Source organism: Hoplias malabaricus, chromosome 3 (genome assembly GCF_029633855.1).
Source record: "Hoplias malabaricus isolate fHopMal1 chromosome 3, fHopMal1.hap1, whole genome shotgun sequence".
Lineage (NCBI taxonomy): Eukaryota > Metazoa > Chordata > Actinopteri > Characiformes > Erythrinidae > Hoplias > Hoplias malabaricus.
In genome coordinates, this window is record NC_089802.1 from 41,916,362 (window position 1) to 41,931,565 (window position 15,204).

At 37.9% G+C, this 15,204-nt stretch overlaps 1 protein-coding gene across 5 annotated transcripts; it reads right to left on the reverse strand.

Moving 5' to 3' along the window:
* Nucleotides 1–1,755: 1,755 nt before the first annotated feature.
* On the reverse strand, nucleotides 1,756–7,847 carry mitfa (melanocyte inducing transcription factor a). Of its 5 annotated transcripts, none has more exons than XM_066663654.1 (9): nucleotides 7,815–7,847; nucleotides 7,147–7,371; nucleotides 6,866–6,961; nucleotides 6,413–6,465; nucleotides 6,014–6,105; nucleotides 5,569–5,625; nucleotides 4,870–4,945; nucleotides 3,789–3,936; nucleotides 1,756–2,151 (listed from the first exon to the last, which is right to left on the reverse strand). In XM_066663654.1, the coding sequence occupies exons 1-9, from the start codon at nucleotides 7,845–7,847 to the stop codon at nucleotides 1,756–1,758; spliced, it is 1,176 nt and encodes a 391-aa protein (XP_066519751.1). The 5 variants fall into 5 exon arrangements, with proteins under 5 accessions (XP_066519751.1, XP_066519750.1, XP_066519749.1 ...); XM_066663653.1 differs by having other exon boundaries at nucleotides 5,569–5,622; nucleotides 6,014–6,094; nucleotides 6,348–6,465; XM_066663652.1 differs by having other exon boundaries at nucleotides 6,014–6,094; nucleotides 6,348–6,465.
* Nucleotides 7,848–15,204: the final 7,357 nt, after the last annotated feature.

Consider the following 15,204-nt stretch of genomic DNA (forward strand, 5'->3'; position numbering starts at 1 on the left):
ATTACCTAAGTAGTAAAACGCAGCAATAGTCAGCATTAACACCACCGCACAGCCTTTTAGAGCCCTTTCTGTCATAGACACTTTTTTTCTTCAACCTTGGAACACACAAATGATGTTTTAGGGTAAAGTTTTACTATATACAAATGTGAAAAAAAAAGTGAAAAATATGTTTATGTGCAACACTTGGACTTCTTGGGGCCTTTTTAACTGGCCTATTTTGTTTTTTAACCATGACTGAAAGTTATTTTATTCCTAAATCTGTGCTCCAAGGTTTACATAATGTGACTATTGTAAGGTATTAACACACTCTAAATAAAAGAAAAAGCCCATGCTCTTTTGGGTTTAAAACAAATGTCAAATGTTTCTAATCTATTTTACGGTAAATTACTCCAGCACAGATGTCAGCCGACCGAGAAGAGCAGGGAAGGCCCCTGGCAGCTACAAACGCTTCATTATTCAAGATTTGTATGTTACACTTTAAAGCATGTTAATCTCATCACTCCAGTCCATGCACGGTGTCCTTGAAAAGTTATTCCGACAGGTTTTGTGGCTTTGTAATATTTTGGCAGTGCAGCACTGATGGCAGTTTAAACCTAGGACACATTTTCTATAACATGCTATAACAGCAGTATTCATTTTAATTCTACTTTTGATGGAGACTGGTAACTGATATTCCGTTCATGTACAGTGTAAACCAAGTAGGGACCACCAATCTTAAAAACAGAGATTCCTAAAAAAAAAGGTCTTGCTTTAGAAGAAATGGAAACCTTCAATAATTGACATATTTGTAAATGTGTACATGTATGCAATGTAAGGGTTCTGTATGGGTCAAAGGGTCCATACCCTGGGAATCTTCAGTTCTCCCCCTCAGTCTGTATTCACTAACTAACCTGTGAAACAGGACATTTACACATATCCTCCAATTCGGCTTACAGCAGTTTAGCCACGCCCATACAGTCTGAACTGCTGTTGCATGTGGTTACTATACATGGTAATGTAGTTAAATATGCTGTTTATAAAGGCACTGAAACAAACTGGTCATCAGGGGAAAACAGTAAAACAAGATGTGGGACTTTTGTTGTTTTCTCAGAATCAAAAAGAGATTCAAGAACCTTGATTAAAAGAAGTATCAGGGCTTGACTTGTAGTGTCACTGTAAATGTGAGTGGTAGTTGGTATAGTGTAGTACCATACCACCAAGACACCCTCCATGCAAGAGACAAGGGTTTAATTCCCTGCTTGGTCAGGAACTCATGCTATACTTATATGAATCCTTGAGCAAGACTCCTAACTCACTACCTCTGTAACATACATGATTACAACTAGATCTAATTGGAGTATGCAATGCATCTAACATTGCTGCACTTTACATGGAAGACTGTGGTTTTCTTCCCAGCTTGGACAGGAACCCAACTTTCTTTTCTAGTAAGAGTCCTTGGGCAAGACTCCTAATGTTACATTCTCCTACATCTGTGACATGATTACAAATGGATGAGTGTCTGTAAAAACGAATGAAATGTACTCATAAGAAAAAACAATGCAAGTCACCAAATGATGCAAAATTGAAAAAAAAAATCCAAAAAACATAAACTACTTTTTTATGTTTTGCTCTTTCCAGTCTTAACCTTGCCTTAGGGTCTAGACCCAAGAGTCTATACAGTACTGCAACACAGCTGGAGCAGACTTCCGGCAACCAAAGTCTGTTTTCACTGGGACAGGGCAGTAGTTTTGGTTCATTCTGGGATTGTTCTCAGTGCTAACAGCCCTTGCTTTCGTGCTCATCTGCACTTGTGCTGCCACGTCTGCTGCTGTTGTTGGAGGGAGTGGGCGACCCTGAGGAGAGCAGGGGGTTATCCATGTTTTCCATGAAGATGTCGTCCAGTTTGGCTGAGGCCTTGTCCTGGCAGTTGTAGAGCCTGGTCTCTGGCTCCTCCGAGGGGCTGTGGTCATAGGTGATGGTGCCGTTGTTGAGGTCCAGGGTCGTGGGCCGAGAGAGATCAGCGCTGGACATTTGTGAGTGGGAGTAAAGGTCGGTGGAGCAGTCGCCAAGGCCTGGCTCCTGTTTGATGGCACGAGCCACCAGCTCAGTGGAGCACAGGGCTGTGGAGGCTCCCACAGCCAGGCCATGAGCTCGAGCCTGCATCTCCAGCTCCTGAAGAGAGAAACACAGCTATTGTTGGCTCAGCTTATCACTCATTTGCATTCAACTAAACAGAATGAACACTTTTCCTGCTCAGGTTCTTTTGTCCCTTTGGATTCTTTAGGAAATGTTCAGAATGCTTTTAACAGACCTGTTTTGTAAATGAGTTGGGTACCATATTACACACAGCACAAGCAAGATCTGAGCTTTAAAACTACAGATGAACATGGGCTCACTATTTGGCGTGCAGCAAATTAAACATGAGCTACGTTTCAATTCGGATTTCCACTTGCCCTTGAACAATTCCAATGATAACTCAGTAGAGAATAACACAACACACAGGTGGCCACAGACTGTACAAGGAGAGAAGGGGGCAAGGAGGAGTGGGTTTTCCAGTCGAAACCTATTAGCCTTGTCAACAAAAGCAAACATGCATCATGCTGAACGGATTTCCTTTGTGATTTGCATATTACAATGGCGTCACAAGAGTCCTAAGAACTGAAGCTAGCGTGAGTATTTTTAAGTTTATGTGTAAAATATATATTTTGTAACAAAGTTAAACATGTTTTCGACATTTTAAACATTGAGAAGATATTTTTGGTTTGGTTGCTATAGAAATTACTTCACCTCGCAATGCATTTTGGGCAAGTTCTGCTTCTCAAGTGGGCCACACTGTTGACTCGCCTCATTTAATACCCTTCACATCAGCTAATGCAGAAATGGAACAACTCTTAATACGGCATTAGGGATTTCCCCCGAGGGGAAGTGTCTAAGTGAAGTGGGCGACACGTTAAAACCAGAAACCAAACGCAGGGCAGGATTTAGTTGTCATTGTACAATGTCCAACACAATGCCTTGTTCAAGGGCTCTTCAGCTGTGATCCTTGAGGGAGAACACAGCTCTGTTCCTACACTCCCCCGGCCCCCAGTTTTCTGGGACTTTATATTTAACAGCTGTTGTTGTGGTTTATTTTGTAGATGTACTTTTCTTACAGTTTTAGTGATATTTGTTGTATTGTTTACCTCTGTTTTTTCAACCTTTCTTAGTAAAAAGCATTAAACCCATTAAATGCAAGGACAGTTCATCCCAACTTTATGTTCACGTCCTTAAGACCCTAGAGTTCTTTGCTTTCACAAATCTGTTTTCATACACAGTCCTTCAGGGATCCCAAAACGGGCTTTCTGTGTCTTGCTCAAAGCACTCTTTGTTTTTAACAGAGTACCCCCTATTGACAAGATAATCTGTTTTATATGACCTTCTTATTCTGAACTGCACATGCCTCGTTCAAAAACAAGTTTAGACATCTTTATGTTTGAATAACCACAGCCATGCAGAGATAAAATGTGTGAAAATGAAGATATTTCCCCTTAATCCATTAATAAAATATAATTTGCAAGTTTCCTACAGTCATAGCTTTGAATAACCTTTACAACAAAGCGGCCACACTGCTGAACTCCTCTGAAAAAACTCAGTGTTTAAAGGAAAGATGAGCTGAAATGAAAACACAAAAAGCAGCTCACTGCAGAAAAATGTGTCTCTAGCTCTGTCAGCTTATTATTCCGAGTTCAGTTCACTCTGAAAATAAAGGCAGCCCAGCAACTAACCCTTATAAGCTCATTTTTGAGTCAGCTTTGTGACAAAATCTGTACCTGGATTCGAAGAAGTAGGTGTCTGTTAGCGTGCTCTAGTCTCTTCTGCCTGCTCTCGAGCTCTTTAGCTCTCTGCTGTTCTCTCTGCAGTTTCCTGATGTAGTCCACTGAGGCCTTCAGGATGGTCCCCTTATTCCACCTCATGTCCCTAAAAAAAAAAAAAAAAAATATATATATATATATATATAAATGGGATTTATTAACTGTAAATTATCAACCAACAGAAAGACATATCCACATGACCTTTGTAATCCCTGAATTTACCAGTTTATGCCTCACAGAGTGGATCACCACCTGGAAGCGGCCATGCTTAAAAAGCTTTAGTACACTAACTCAGACATTCCAGGCCAGTAGGTGTAAGTATAATGTTTGTTTCATAATGTGAAGAAGTATTGTGTAGAAATTACTTGTTGCTTGTTTAAACAACAGCACACAATTAAATAAACATGTATGCTACATTACCATTTTTGAACACTTCAACATCCAAAAATGATACTATATATACATATATATAAATATAAAATATTAAATTAATATAAAATTATAACAATTTCTACTAAGGAATTTGTCCCCACTTTGTTGCAGTAAGAGCTTCTACTATTCTGGGAATACTAGGTTTCCACTAGATATTAGAGCATTCCTGTTAGAATTTGATTGCATTCAGCCACTTCCATGAAGGAAGTCAGTTAATGATGCTGTGTTTTGATTCGTTTTCAATACACAACTTATACTAATCCTAAATGGATGGCGCTCCATACTGCAGTGAATAAAGTTCCACCGCTCCACAGCCCAGTGCTGAAGGGAGGTATACTCTAGCTGATGCTTGGTTGAGAGTTCCATTTCATTTATTCTATGGAGATTATCTGTGTTGAACGTAGGTGTCCATAGTGGGTGCACCTTAATGGAATTCACTAAATATGAGGGTGGCTAAAAACCTTTGGATAAAGTGTATATAGCAACAACATCCTCAGTTTTAACTGCACTGCATTAAGAACTTCACACATGTTTCAGTTCAGTGTGATTTGTATCGTTTACTAATAACTGAGTATCCATCTGAATCATTTCAGCCTTCCTCACTTACGGATCATTGGACTTGGGAATCAAAGTCCCGAGCTCTTTAATTCTGTCATTTATGTTGAAGCGTCTTCTTCGTTCAACTGCAAAGAAAAACAGAGAATCAAGACGTTGTTAGATACAGCCTCTGTTTACAGCATCTAACAGTACAAATATTTAATATTTTACTTTATATGTATTCGTTTGTTAATAAACGACATAAACTGCTACAGTCTAAAGCTCACAGACTCCTCTCTCTTACACCAGCTTTTACAACTCAGAGGAGTAAAATAAACCTGCGGTGTGTAAATCCAGAATAATAAACGGCTGAATAATAAGCTGAAATAAGTGGAAGTTGATCACCATTTTAAGTAAAAACATCTTAAATCTGGTCAATATATTTAATAACTTTCATTATGTGTTTATGAGAATATTACAACCTTATTTAACTTATTTCTAGATATTCGTTCTTGTTTAAAGTGACTTGGTCCCGAGGAAGGTCTTATTCCATTGCAGGATCATTTTGCTTTAAACACTATTTAAAAAAAAATTAAAAAAAAGCTAAATTATTCACACTGTTTTGTGAAGCATGTGAGTTTATTTATATTCTCATAGTAATCCCAGGATCAGAAGTCATAGCTATACTAGCTAAATTTGAAGTGAAGGCACTCGCTAAAATGCATTGTTATAAAATGATTTTTTTCTTTAATATGATCACTGTTCTCACTTAGGTTGTGGTTGTCCTTCTTTTGTCGCTCCTTTGCCATGGCTCTGACCTCGGCTTCTGCAACAGATAACAATAAGAAATCTGTCATTCACATTACACAACATGTTTTTATGCTACAGAATACACCGTATTATTATTCAATTTTTTAAATATAAATTTTGGCACACATCTATTATTTACTTCATTTATTTCTATCTATCATCTCAATACTGTTTAAAAATGAAGCCTCCATATTGTGTGCAATTTTTTTCTCAAATTATAACATCACTCAAAGCAAAATTACACAAGCAAAATTGTATTCAAAAACTTTTATACCTTTGCACAACAAATATACAACAAAAGAAAAGTACAAACAGACTTCAAGACTATCTCAGATCTACGTAATCAGATCTACAAAGATCAGAATTGGGTTTCACCTGAGGGGCCAGGTAGAGAAGGAACGTACCTACTGGAAGGCCTTCGGGCCTCTCATAAGAGTCAAACTTGCCACATGGTCCAGGTTGGTCCACGTGCATCATGCCAGGACCTGGGGTAACTATTTGGTACAATATAGTTTTTATTCAGATTTGTAATTGTGCACTCAAAATTGCACACAATATGGACATGTCTGTGGTGTCTTTCTCAGGGGAAGATTTTTCTGCAGAATGTGTAATTACTTTTTTTTCTCCAAAACTTCTAATACATTATACATTTACAGGATTTTTGCCACTGTGAGGTTAAAATAGGGTTTCTAGGTATAAGCAGAATGAATACAGATAAAATGATAAAACTTGAAATACCTGAAAATTCCCTTTTGACGCTGGATAAATTAGAGGGGCAAGAGTTTCCGATGGTGACCCCAGTGGGAGCAAGCGTGTGACTACTGTAGATGTCCAAAAGATTTGCAGAAACCGGGATCTGAAAGGAAATAAAAGATAAAAATTATTTTAATAACGGTTACATTACAAAAAAATGCACTTGGAGTAACTACTTAATGCTGAATCTGACCACATAAAAAACCAGTTGAGCCCTTACAATGAAGAAACATATGTGAAAGCTTTTGTAAACCTCTTCAGCCTGAAATGGCTCAGTTTAATTACTTTGTTGTGTCAATATTTCAGTCACTAAACCAGAGCTTCTCTTTATTTAGCTATATTTCTTCATATAAATGCATACTCAATCTGAAAAAGTGTTTATCTCCGCTTACAAGGAAGCAGTGCTATTAAAAAATGGAAATGGGAGATATATGCTTCTTTGCTGCAAGGGCTCATTTAGTTCAATGCTATTTTTGAAATAAGGTTCTTATGCACAGTGTTACCGTGTTTGCCATCTGAAGCCCTGTGTCCATGAGTCCAAGAATATCATCACTGTAACTCGACTCTAAACTGATAATGTCTTCAATTACGTCATCCATCTAAACCAAGAGTGAGACACAAATCACGAATCAGATGTGAAGCATATTTTAACTGGACATTACTTGAGATGAAAAACAAGTGAAATAAAGTACAATAAAGAGCTGTACATAATCTTGGCTCTTATTTATCCTCATGCTTATATTACTGGAATCTTTGTAAAACACACAGTAAAACCGGTGTGTACTTCTTTCTCGCAGTTGGAGGTGAGGGTAAGCAGGGCCATAGGGCTGTTAGGCGCACTGGCTCCTGGGCCGGGGGGCATGCCGTGCTCGGGGGGCTGGCTGCACGGTCCACTGTTGCCCTGAGGGCTGAGTTTGGCTCCCAGTGTGCTGGACAGGTAATGTTTCACCTGCTGCCTCTGGCTCTGCTGCAGGTGGAACTTAGTGGAGTTCTCCAGATGTGTCTGTACCTGGAAAGGGCATAGAGAGGAAATAAGGCTCAGACGCTATTGCAAACATAGACATAGACATCTATGTAAACAAGAACTTAATGTAAATAGAATATTCAGTAGTGGAAAGACAGATCCAATACATATTTACATATAGTTTTAGATAATTTGCATACAATTAAGAAAGAGAGATATTGAAAAGGGTCAATTTAGACAACAGTGGAGGCCAAGTGCAAGAATAGAAATGCATAAAATATAGAAAATATAATAAAACACACAAAAGAAAAGCTTAAACCAAGGCTAAACCATGCATCAGATGAATTTTCCATGCAATCTTAGGAAAATCAAAGTCTAAAAACCAACAGCACCCAATAAAACACCTGCAACCTCATATCATACAGTAATCCAGATTGATTTCTCAATTTAATTAATGTCATTCCACTAAATTGCCACTGAAATCTCACCTGGTAATGACTGTACTCAAGCATCTCCAGCATTCTGTTATGTGCAAAAAAAAAAACGATTCACAAATGTTAATAAATATTCCCTTCAGGATCTCAGACCCGGTCAAAAAGCTAATGAGCGATTGAGCTCTTCCGCCGCTAGTGTTCAATGCCTACAACAACACAAAGAAAATATTCAAGAAAGGGGAGGAGAACTTGTTGCCATCATATGGAGTTGTGGACCCACCAAATGAAGACTTTATGCTTTTATAGAGCTCATTTGACGTCACCATCCCCATTTCACAAAAGCCCCTTTTAACTAATGGGTTACTAGTCTCTAAACTGAAACTGGCTTACGGCTAACTACTGTTTCATCTTTAGTTCCGCTTGGCTGGCATAAAACATTGTTTGTTCTGATCATCTGGGACACAATCGCTGCCACTGTTGATTCAAAAACAAGGCAGCGTAAATCCTGAAATGTTTCAGAGAGGAGACAAACACACACACACCATAAACTAACATCTCTACACGGTACACAATCTCTTATAAGTCTTCAAACTAGTTCAGCTTGTCACAGATAACGCCTTTGTGTCAGTTAAGTTCAGACAGGTCTCTGACACCTAATTTTGATATAAACGACTATTACCCGTGGACAGTAACTCAAAGGTTTTGCAGAAAAAGAAAACATTGCCAGCTACTTTTGTTAGTTGTTTTGTACTTTTGTGATAGTGTGTAAATTCATGCAGTCCCATAGTGACAGTTAATTAAGTGTGGATTGTGCTTCAACTGTAGATCCACTCCCACTTCTGAGTGCCTCAGGTCTCTCTCTCTCTCTCTCTCTCTCTCTCTCTCTCTCTCTCTCTCTTTCACAATTCAATTCTGTAGTCACTCAATCAGCTGAAACATTACATTTGCAAAAATGAAGAACACAAGCTTTGACCACTTACTATAAGCGCCATTTTTGACGGGAAGCTCTGCCAGGACACAGGCCTGATCTCCAGCTGGTTCTAACAAAGCTAACCTGTTATTGGTGGCTGTGACTGACCTTTAATTCAGTTTAACTCTCTGCTGTTAAGAGCCCAGGGCAGAATCATGTTCACATTCAACATTTGTGAGACTGAGATCTGCCTGCAGTCTCCTCAACCAGTCCCTTAACGCTCCCTTAAAGACACTCACAGTCTACTCACTGAAATATACACACACTTTAGTCAGCCCATGATTTACATACTGTAAGATCACCAAACATTTCCTACTTTTCGAAAAAGATGATGATCTTACACCTGAATTATCAGTGGTGGACAGTAATGAAATGAACGTGATTAGTTATTGTATCTAAGCAGTTTTTTGTGTATCTGTAATTTATTGGCGTATTTTTGTTTTGGGAGACTTCTTACTGCCCCCTCCAGGGTGTATTCCCGCATTGTGCCCAATGTTTCCTGGTAGGCTCTGGACCCACCGCGACCCTGAACTGGATAAGAGCTTACAGATAATGAATGAATGAATGAATGAGACTTCTTACTTAACTTAACATCACTAAGTTTCAATGTCAAATATCTTACTTTTAACTCCACTAAAATACGAGAATATGTCGTTACTTTAGTCTCATTTGCGCATAACAAATAAAAACCTTTAAAAATGAACGAAACTCATAACCACACCAGTCAGGTTGCAATATTTGTTAAAAGTGGCTCGGAGTAGACAGAGTTCTCTAGGTCAGCGTCAGTGCAGCAGCATCGAGTGTCAGCGGGAGCGCATAAGCCAAAACGATGGATGAAACTCCTAACTTGCTGAAGCACCCCTATCATTGTCATCCATCTTTTTTGTGAATTTATACAAACATGTTTTGGGGACTTTGTTTATGAACAAAGGCCTATAATCCTTACCCCTCTTTTTTATTTAAATTTATCTTGTAAAGTTGCCAATAAATCCTAAGCAAAAACTGCTTGTTCACAAAACCTAATTTCACAGCAGTTGCATTCTACCTAATGGACAAAGTTTGCCTTCAGTGTTTTATGCTTTATGATACTTTCAATAGAAAAAAAGAGTGACCTTTTTTTGGACCTAAAATTAGTTGATTAATCAAGAGTCTTGTTTCAAAAATAATAATAGGACGTTAGAGCCATAACAAATCATGATACTTTTATTTTTGATACTTTTACATTTAAAGGAAAACACTTGCATACTTTTACTCGAGTGAAAATCTAAACAAAGGACTTTTACTTTTGCTGGAGTAATGTTTTACCTCAGGTATCTGTATTTTAACTCAAGTACATAATTTGTGTACTTCATCCACCACTGTGAATTATTAATATTATTATTAATATTCTTTGTTAAACAATCTTTTAGGTCCCTCTTTGCTTTGCTTCTTTGACAGTGATGTTCCTAAAACACAGGACCACCCACATCTGAACACAGCTGTGGTCCTAAACATTACATAATATTCTATTATAACCTGTTTCTTACTTGTACTTTTACACGTGAGGAACTGTGTAGTTGATTTGTACTTTACCTGTATGTAAATGCCTACATATTTTTAAACACATATTTGTTGCATAATTACAATTAGTGTTATATATCCCAAACTGTGCTATTGTGTATATTTTTATTTGTTTCGTACTATTGCTATTATATTTTATTTTATTTTTGTATTTATTCAGACATATTTTTGGGAATATTTTCTATGAAGCCATATTTATTACCCTTTATAAATAACTCTGTGTAACTTGTTAATAACAATGGTAATAATTTCCTTCAAGTAAAGTGTTTGATGGTTTACATTATTATTTTTATTATAAAAATGGCAAACAACTTTATTTAAAGCACCCAATGATATTATAAGTGCTTTATAATTATGCATGTCATTATCCATTGTCCAAAAGACATGATAGTGAATATTGACACTTGTGTTACAATGAGTTTATAAGTTACAAAAAAAATTATTATAAGAGGCGTATGATGAGGCATTATTGGAGTTTATATGTGTCTTTACAAAGCATTATTACTAAGTTACAAAGAGCTATAACTGCACATATAAAGGCTTATAAATACAGTCTTCATAGAAAGTACTATTTCTTTCTTGTAAACATTGCTATTGTAACTAACTTTGCTTAACTATCGCCTGCAGTGCTGTAACACAGTAAATTATATATTTAAAATATACTTAACATTGTAAGTCTTTGTAATATATATATATATATATATAAAATAAAAGAAAACATACAATTCCAATGTACTTAATATCAAACACATTAGTAGCACACACTATGTACATTATCTGGAAGCAAATTCTTTCCGTTTTTAAATTTCTTATTTTTTATTTTATGGGCCATTGTAGCACAAAGCTACACTTGGTTTTAAATGGACACAGACTAAATTTACTGATTAACAAACATTTTCTATTGTTATAAATGCAAGTCAATGTCTTGTATTTTATGACTAAGCAGTTGTAGTCGTGTGTAAGTTAATGTATAAAAAAATACTGCTGCACATTCAAAGCAACACATTAAAGCTTCTTAAAAACATGTACAGACAACACGACAAGTACTAGCTCTGCAACAAAGTATAATTCATCTGAGAAGTTGCTCCTAATAACAAGCCTGGGGTCAATGTCATCACAAAGTATCACTTGTTTTTCTAAATATAATATAACACTAGAGAACTCCATGCTTCACTGTGATAACTTTGTGAAGTACAGATGGTTCCAAATACGTACGTTTAAATGAACATCTTTAAAATGAGGGAGATTTCTTAGAAACTGAGTTGCAAATTCATAGAGTTTCATAGAGTGAGTCTGGCACCAGCTCCAGCTTTAACCATTTAAATACTGAACAGTTTCACACAAATGCGGGGTCACAACAGCTATTATACAGTGGCCTCACCAGTATTTAGACACTTTACCTATTTACCCAGTGGTAAAATTAGTAAGGTTGCTGCTTGTTTTACAGAAACATTTTAGACACAACAATCTTTATGTGGAGAAATCCTGGTGAAGAAATGCAAACAGACTGTACAAAGGTTTAGGTTTAGTCATAAAGACATTCATCACTGTTATTCATTGTGCTCTCGTTACTGACCTCAGCTGGTAAAAACTAACTTTGAAGCGGAGGTGAAGCTGATGATTGGAGCAGCTTTATAATTGAACAGACGCATTAACAATGGCTGAAAGAAGATCCACCTTCTCAGTCTCGCTGCCAAAAGGCGTTAATCTCAGTGGTGCATTTTCAAAATTAATGTTTGCGAATAAAACATATTTTGGTTCCAGGCAAGCTATGTTTTTCTGGTCTCTTATCTAATGTTATTTTATTATGTTTAAGGGCTATAAATGAATCCATTGTGAGTGAGTGCTTTTTACTGAGTAAGTTTATAGGCAAAACAGAAAGGCATTAATAAAGACACGCTCATTAATAAAGAAATGCTCATTTCTTTAGATTCCTTGAGCACCACCTGCAGCACCTACATGCCCCACACTTTGAGAAACGCTGGTGTAGAGGAAGATGTTTGAGATTCAGCCCTAGTGGTGTGGCTGTGTAATTGCAGAGTGACACAAACACCAACTAAGGTGTAGGATTTGTGTCGAATCAAGGCAGAAGTTTACACTGGCCTTTAGTCATGACACATAAAGGGTTATGATAACTGTCACCTTTTGGAACAAGTCGTACTGTAAAGGTTCATATACCGCATGTTTGTCAGTTGTTATGAGAGTCTTATGTAGCTTATGAACTATAGCCTTATGACTTTAAAACCATTAGCATGGCTTTTGCAGTGTAATATAGTAACAGCATATATGGCTATTAAAGAGTCATTTACAAGCACAGTAATGATCTGGTTTTCTGCTGCATGCACTAGGTCTCGCTCAAAGAATGTACAAAAACAGTTGTGGATTTGTCTGAAATCTTAAGGAAGAGCCGGTCTTGATCTTTCCCAGATGAAAGCTGTAAGTGCTTTCTATCTGATGGGGGCAGTTTTGCTTCTATATTAGGTACATTATTTATATAAGGCGTTCCATTCATCAGGGAATCTGTAGTCCACAAACCCACAAACTAAAATTAGACCACCCAGCAAGTTGTTATGGACTGTCCAAGTCAGTAAAAGATAAAGCAAGTTGTTCTGATTTTGTGCTGCATCCCATGTAGTGTACAGACAAGTTAAAAAACAGCTTCTGCTCCTCGCTCCTCACTGCTGTGCCCTCAGGTCGGGGTGAACAGTCGTTCATAATCATTTAAAAGAACAGGAGCTGAAACTGCCTGTTCTGAACAGGGCTGTTTAGACAGAGGGAGAGGAGAATGTGCTGTGTTTGATCCTTGTGGTGTTTTGAATGTTTCATTTAGCCCCAGAACTGCATTCACTTGTGGAGAAGGGGTAGGGTATGTCCCATTCAAGCACTTTTTTTGAACAGAATGTTTAAAAATATTCTTTGGGAATGTATATCAGGAATGAACAGGTGACATTTGCACAGTTCCCTATGTCTGGTATAATCCAGGATCCACTTTTTAATTAAAGCTTGAAGCTGGAATGCCTGTTTTTTTTTCTGGTTCACATATAATATGTCTTGCCCTAAGAAATCATTCTTTGGCATTGAGAAGAATGAAGCAGACGCACACACAGGCCTGCGTGCGGTATGATTTGTTTTTTTTTTGTGATATGATTCAGCCAGCAGGACAGTGTGACGTGGGAAGAGTGCGCTGGTGGATTTCACAAACGCAAATGAGAGGTGAGGCACGCTGGAGATGCTTCCCTGCAGCCCAAAAAGACCTTGGCTGAAAAAACACTAAGAATGCAATCCTTGTTTCTACAAAGTAAGTGAGCGTCTTTGTTATCTTCCTTTCTCCTCCCTTGCTTGGTTTGTGGCATCTTCCTCTGGCCTGAAGCCTTCAGGATAAGGACTCTGTGTGCTGAAGAGAAGCTATGTTCTTCAGAAGCCCGAAGCGAATGCGTTCACTCTCATTGCTCGTAATGTCGCTGCAATGCTAGGCTTTGAGCGCTGAGCCACAGGAGGCCGGTGGTCAGGAAAGAAATGTCCTGTGTCCTGGTGGTGCTGGGAATTCTGGGCGTATATCATTGTTTTGAAGGGAAAATAAAGATGGGCTATAAACTTTGTTGTCAATTTTATGTGCTTCACATGATGCAGTAAGAACACAGTTTCAAATCAACATTGTGCAATTTTTTTAAACTACAGCAGAGATCAGTGATTCACAGATTCCAAGCACAGATAACGATACAGAAACTGAAGTGGTCAGTGCTGTTAAACATTATCTACAAAATCTGAAAACAATGCAGTGCAACTTCCTCCCCACTCTCCCACTATTAATTACTAATTTGTTAATACAATTATACAAACATGTTATTTAATAGTAGTACACTATCAGTATGATTACTGAAGGGTCAGTAGTTGCAAAAAATAAACACAACTTAATAATTTATGTGGAAACCCTTAAAATAAAGCGACCCTTGCTTTTGATCACATTACAAACATAAAACCCTGTTACATTTAGGACACCACACAAACAACTTAAGTTCATTATGCAGTACTAGTACTGTACTTTGTACTTTGTTTGGCAGTAATAGTACAGTCATAGGTTGTTTGTAGATGATGTCCCCTCACTGTGTGAACTGCAGATGGAGGGCAGGAAGTGAATTTCTCAACAGGGAGCTCTGTGAGACGCTCTAATAAAGTCTGTGGTTTGTGTCGTTTAACGGTCCCTCAAAATATTTCAACTGATAAAAATCACAAGAAACTTGTATCAATTACCTAAAGTTGTTTTTAAAGTTGTCCTGCGGTCAGGACGAGGCCAAGGCAGATTTCTTGTTCAAATTTAGTCCTGTTTCTTGCAGATGTTGTTTAAAAAATGTATCTTCAGCGCACAGCCACAGCACCAACACAATTTTGTAAAATACAATATTCACTTCTCATTGCCTCGTGAACCTGAACTTATCTTTTAACTCGCCTGTGTCCCATTCCACCTTAAATGGTGTAGCAGACACCATGGACATGCCACAAAATTTAAGGTGGAATATACAGTAGACTTGATTGTAAGGTCTTTGAGGAGCAAGTATTTTATTTTCCTCAGTGTTGTGGGTGATGTGGTTGTCCACTGGTGGTGGTCTTAAAAATAATGTTACCTTAAATAAACAAAAAGCAACCTTGATATTCATTTATTCATTCATTCATTATCTGTAACCGCTTATCCAGTTCAGGGTCGTGGTGGGTCCAGAGCCTACCTGGAATCACTGGGCGCAAAGTGAGAATACACCCTGGAGGGGGCGCCACACACACACTCACACCTGCGGACACTTTTGAGTCGCCAATCCACCTACCAACACGTGTTTTTGGACGGTGGGAGTAAATCAGAGCCCCTGGAGAAAACCCACGCAGACACAGAAAGAACACACCACAGTCCTCACAGACAGTCAC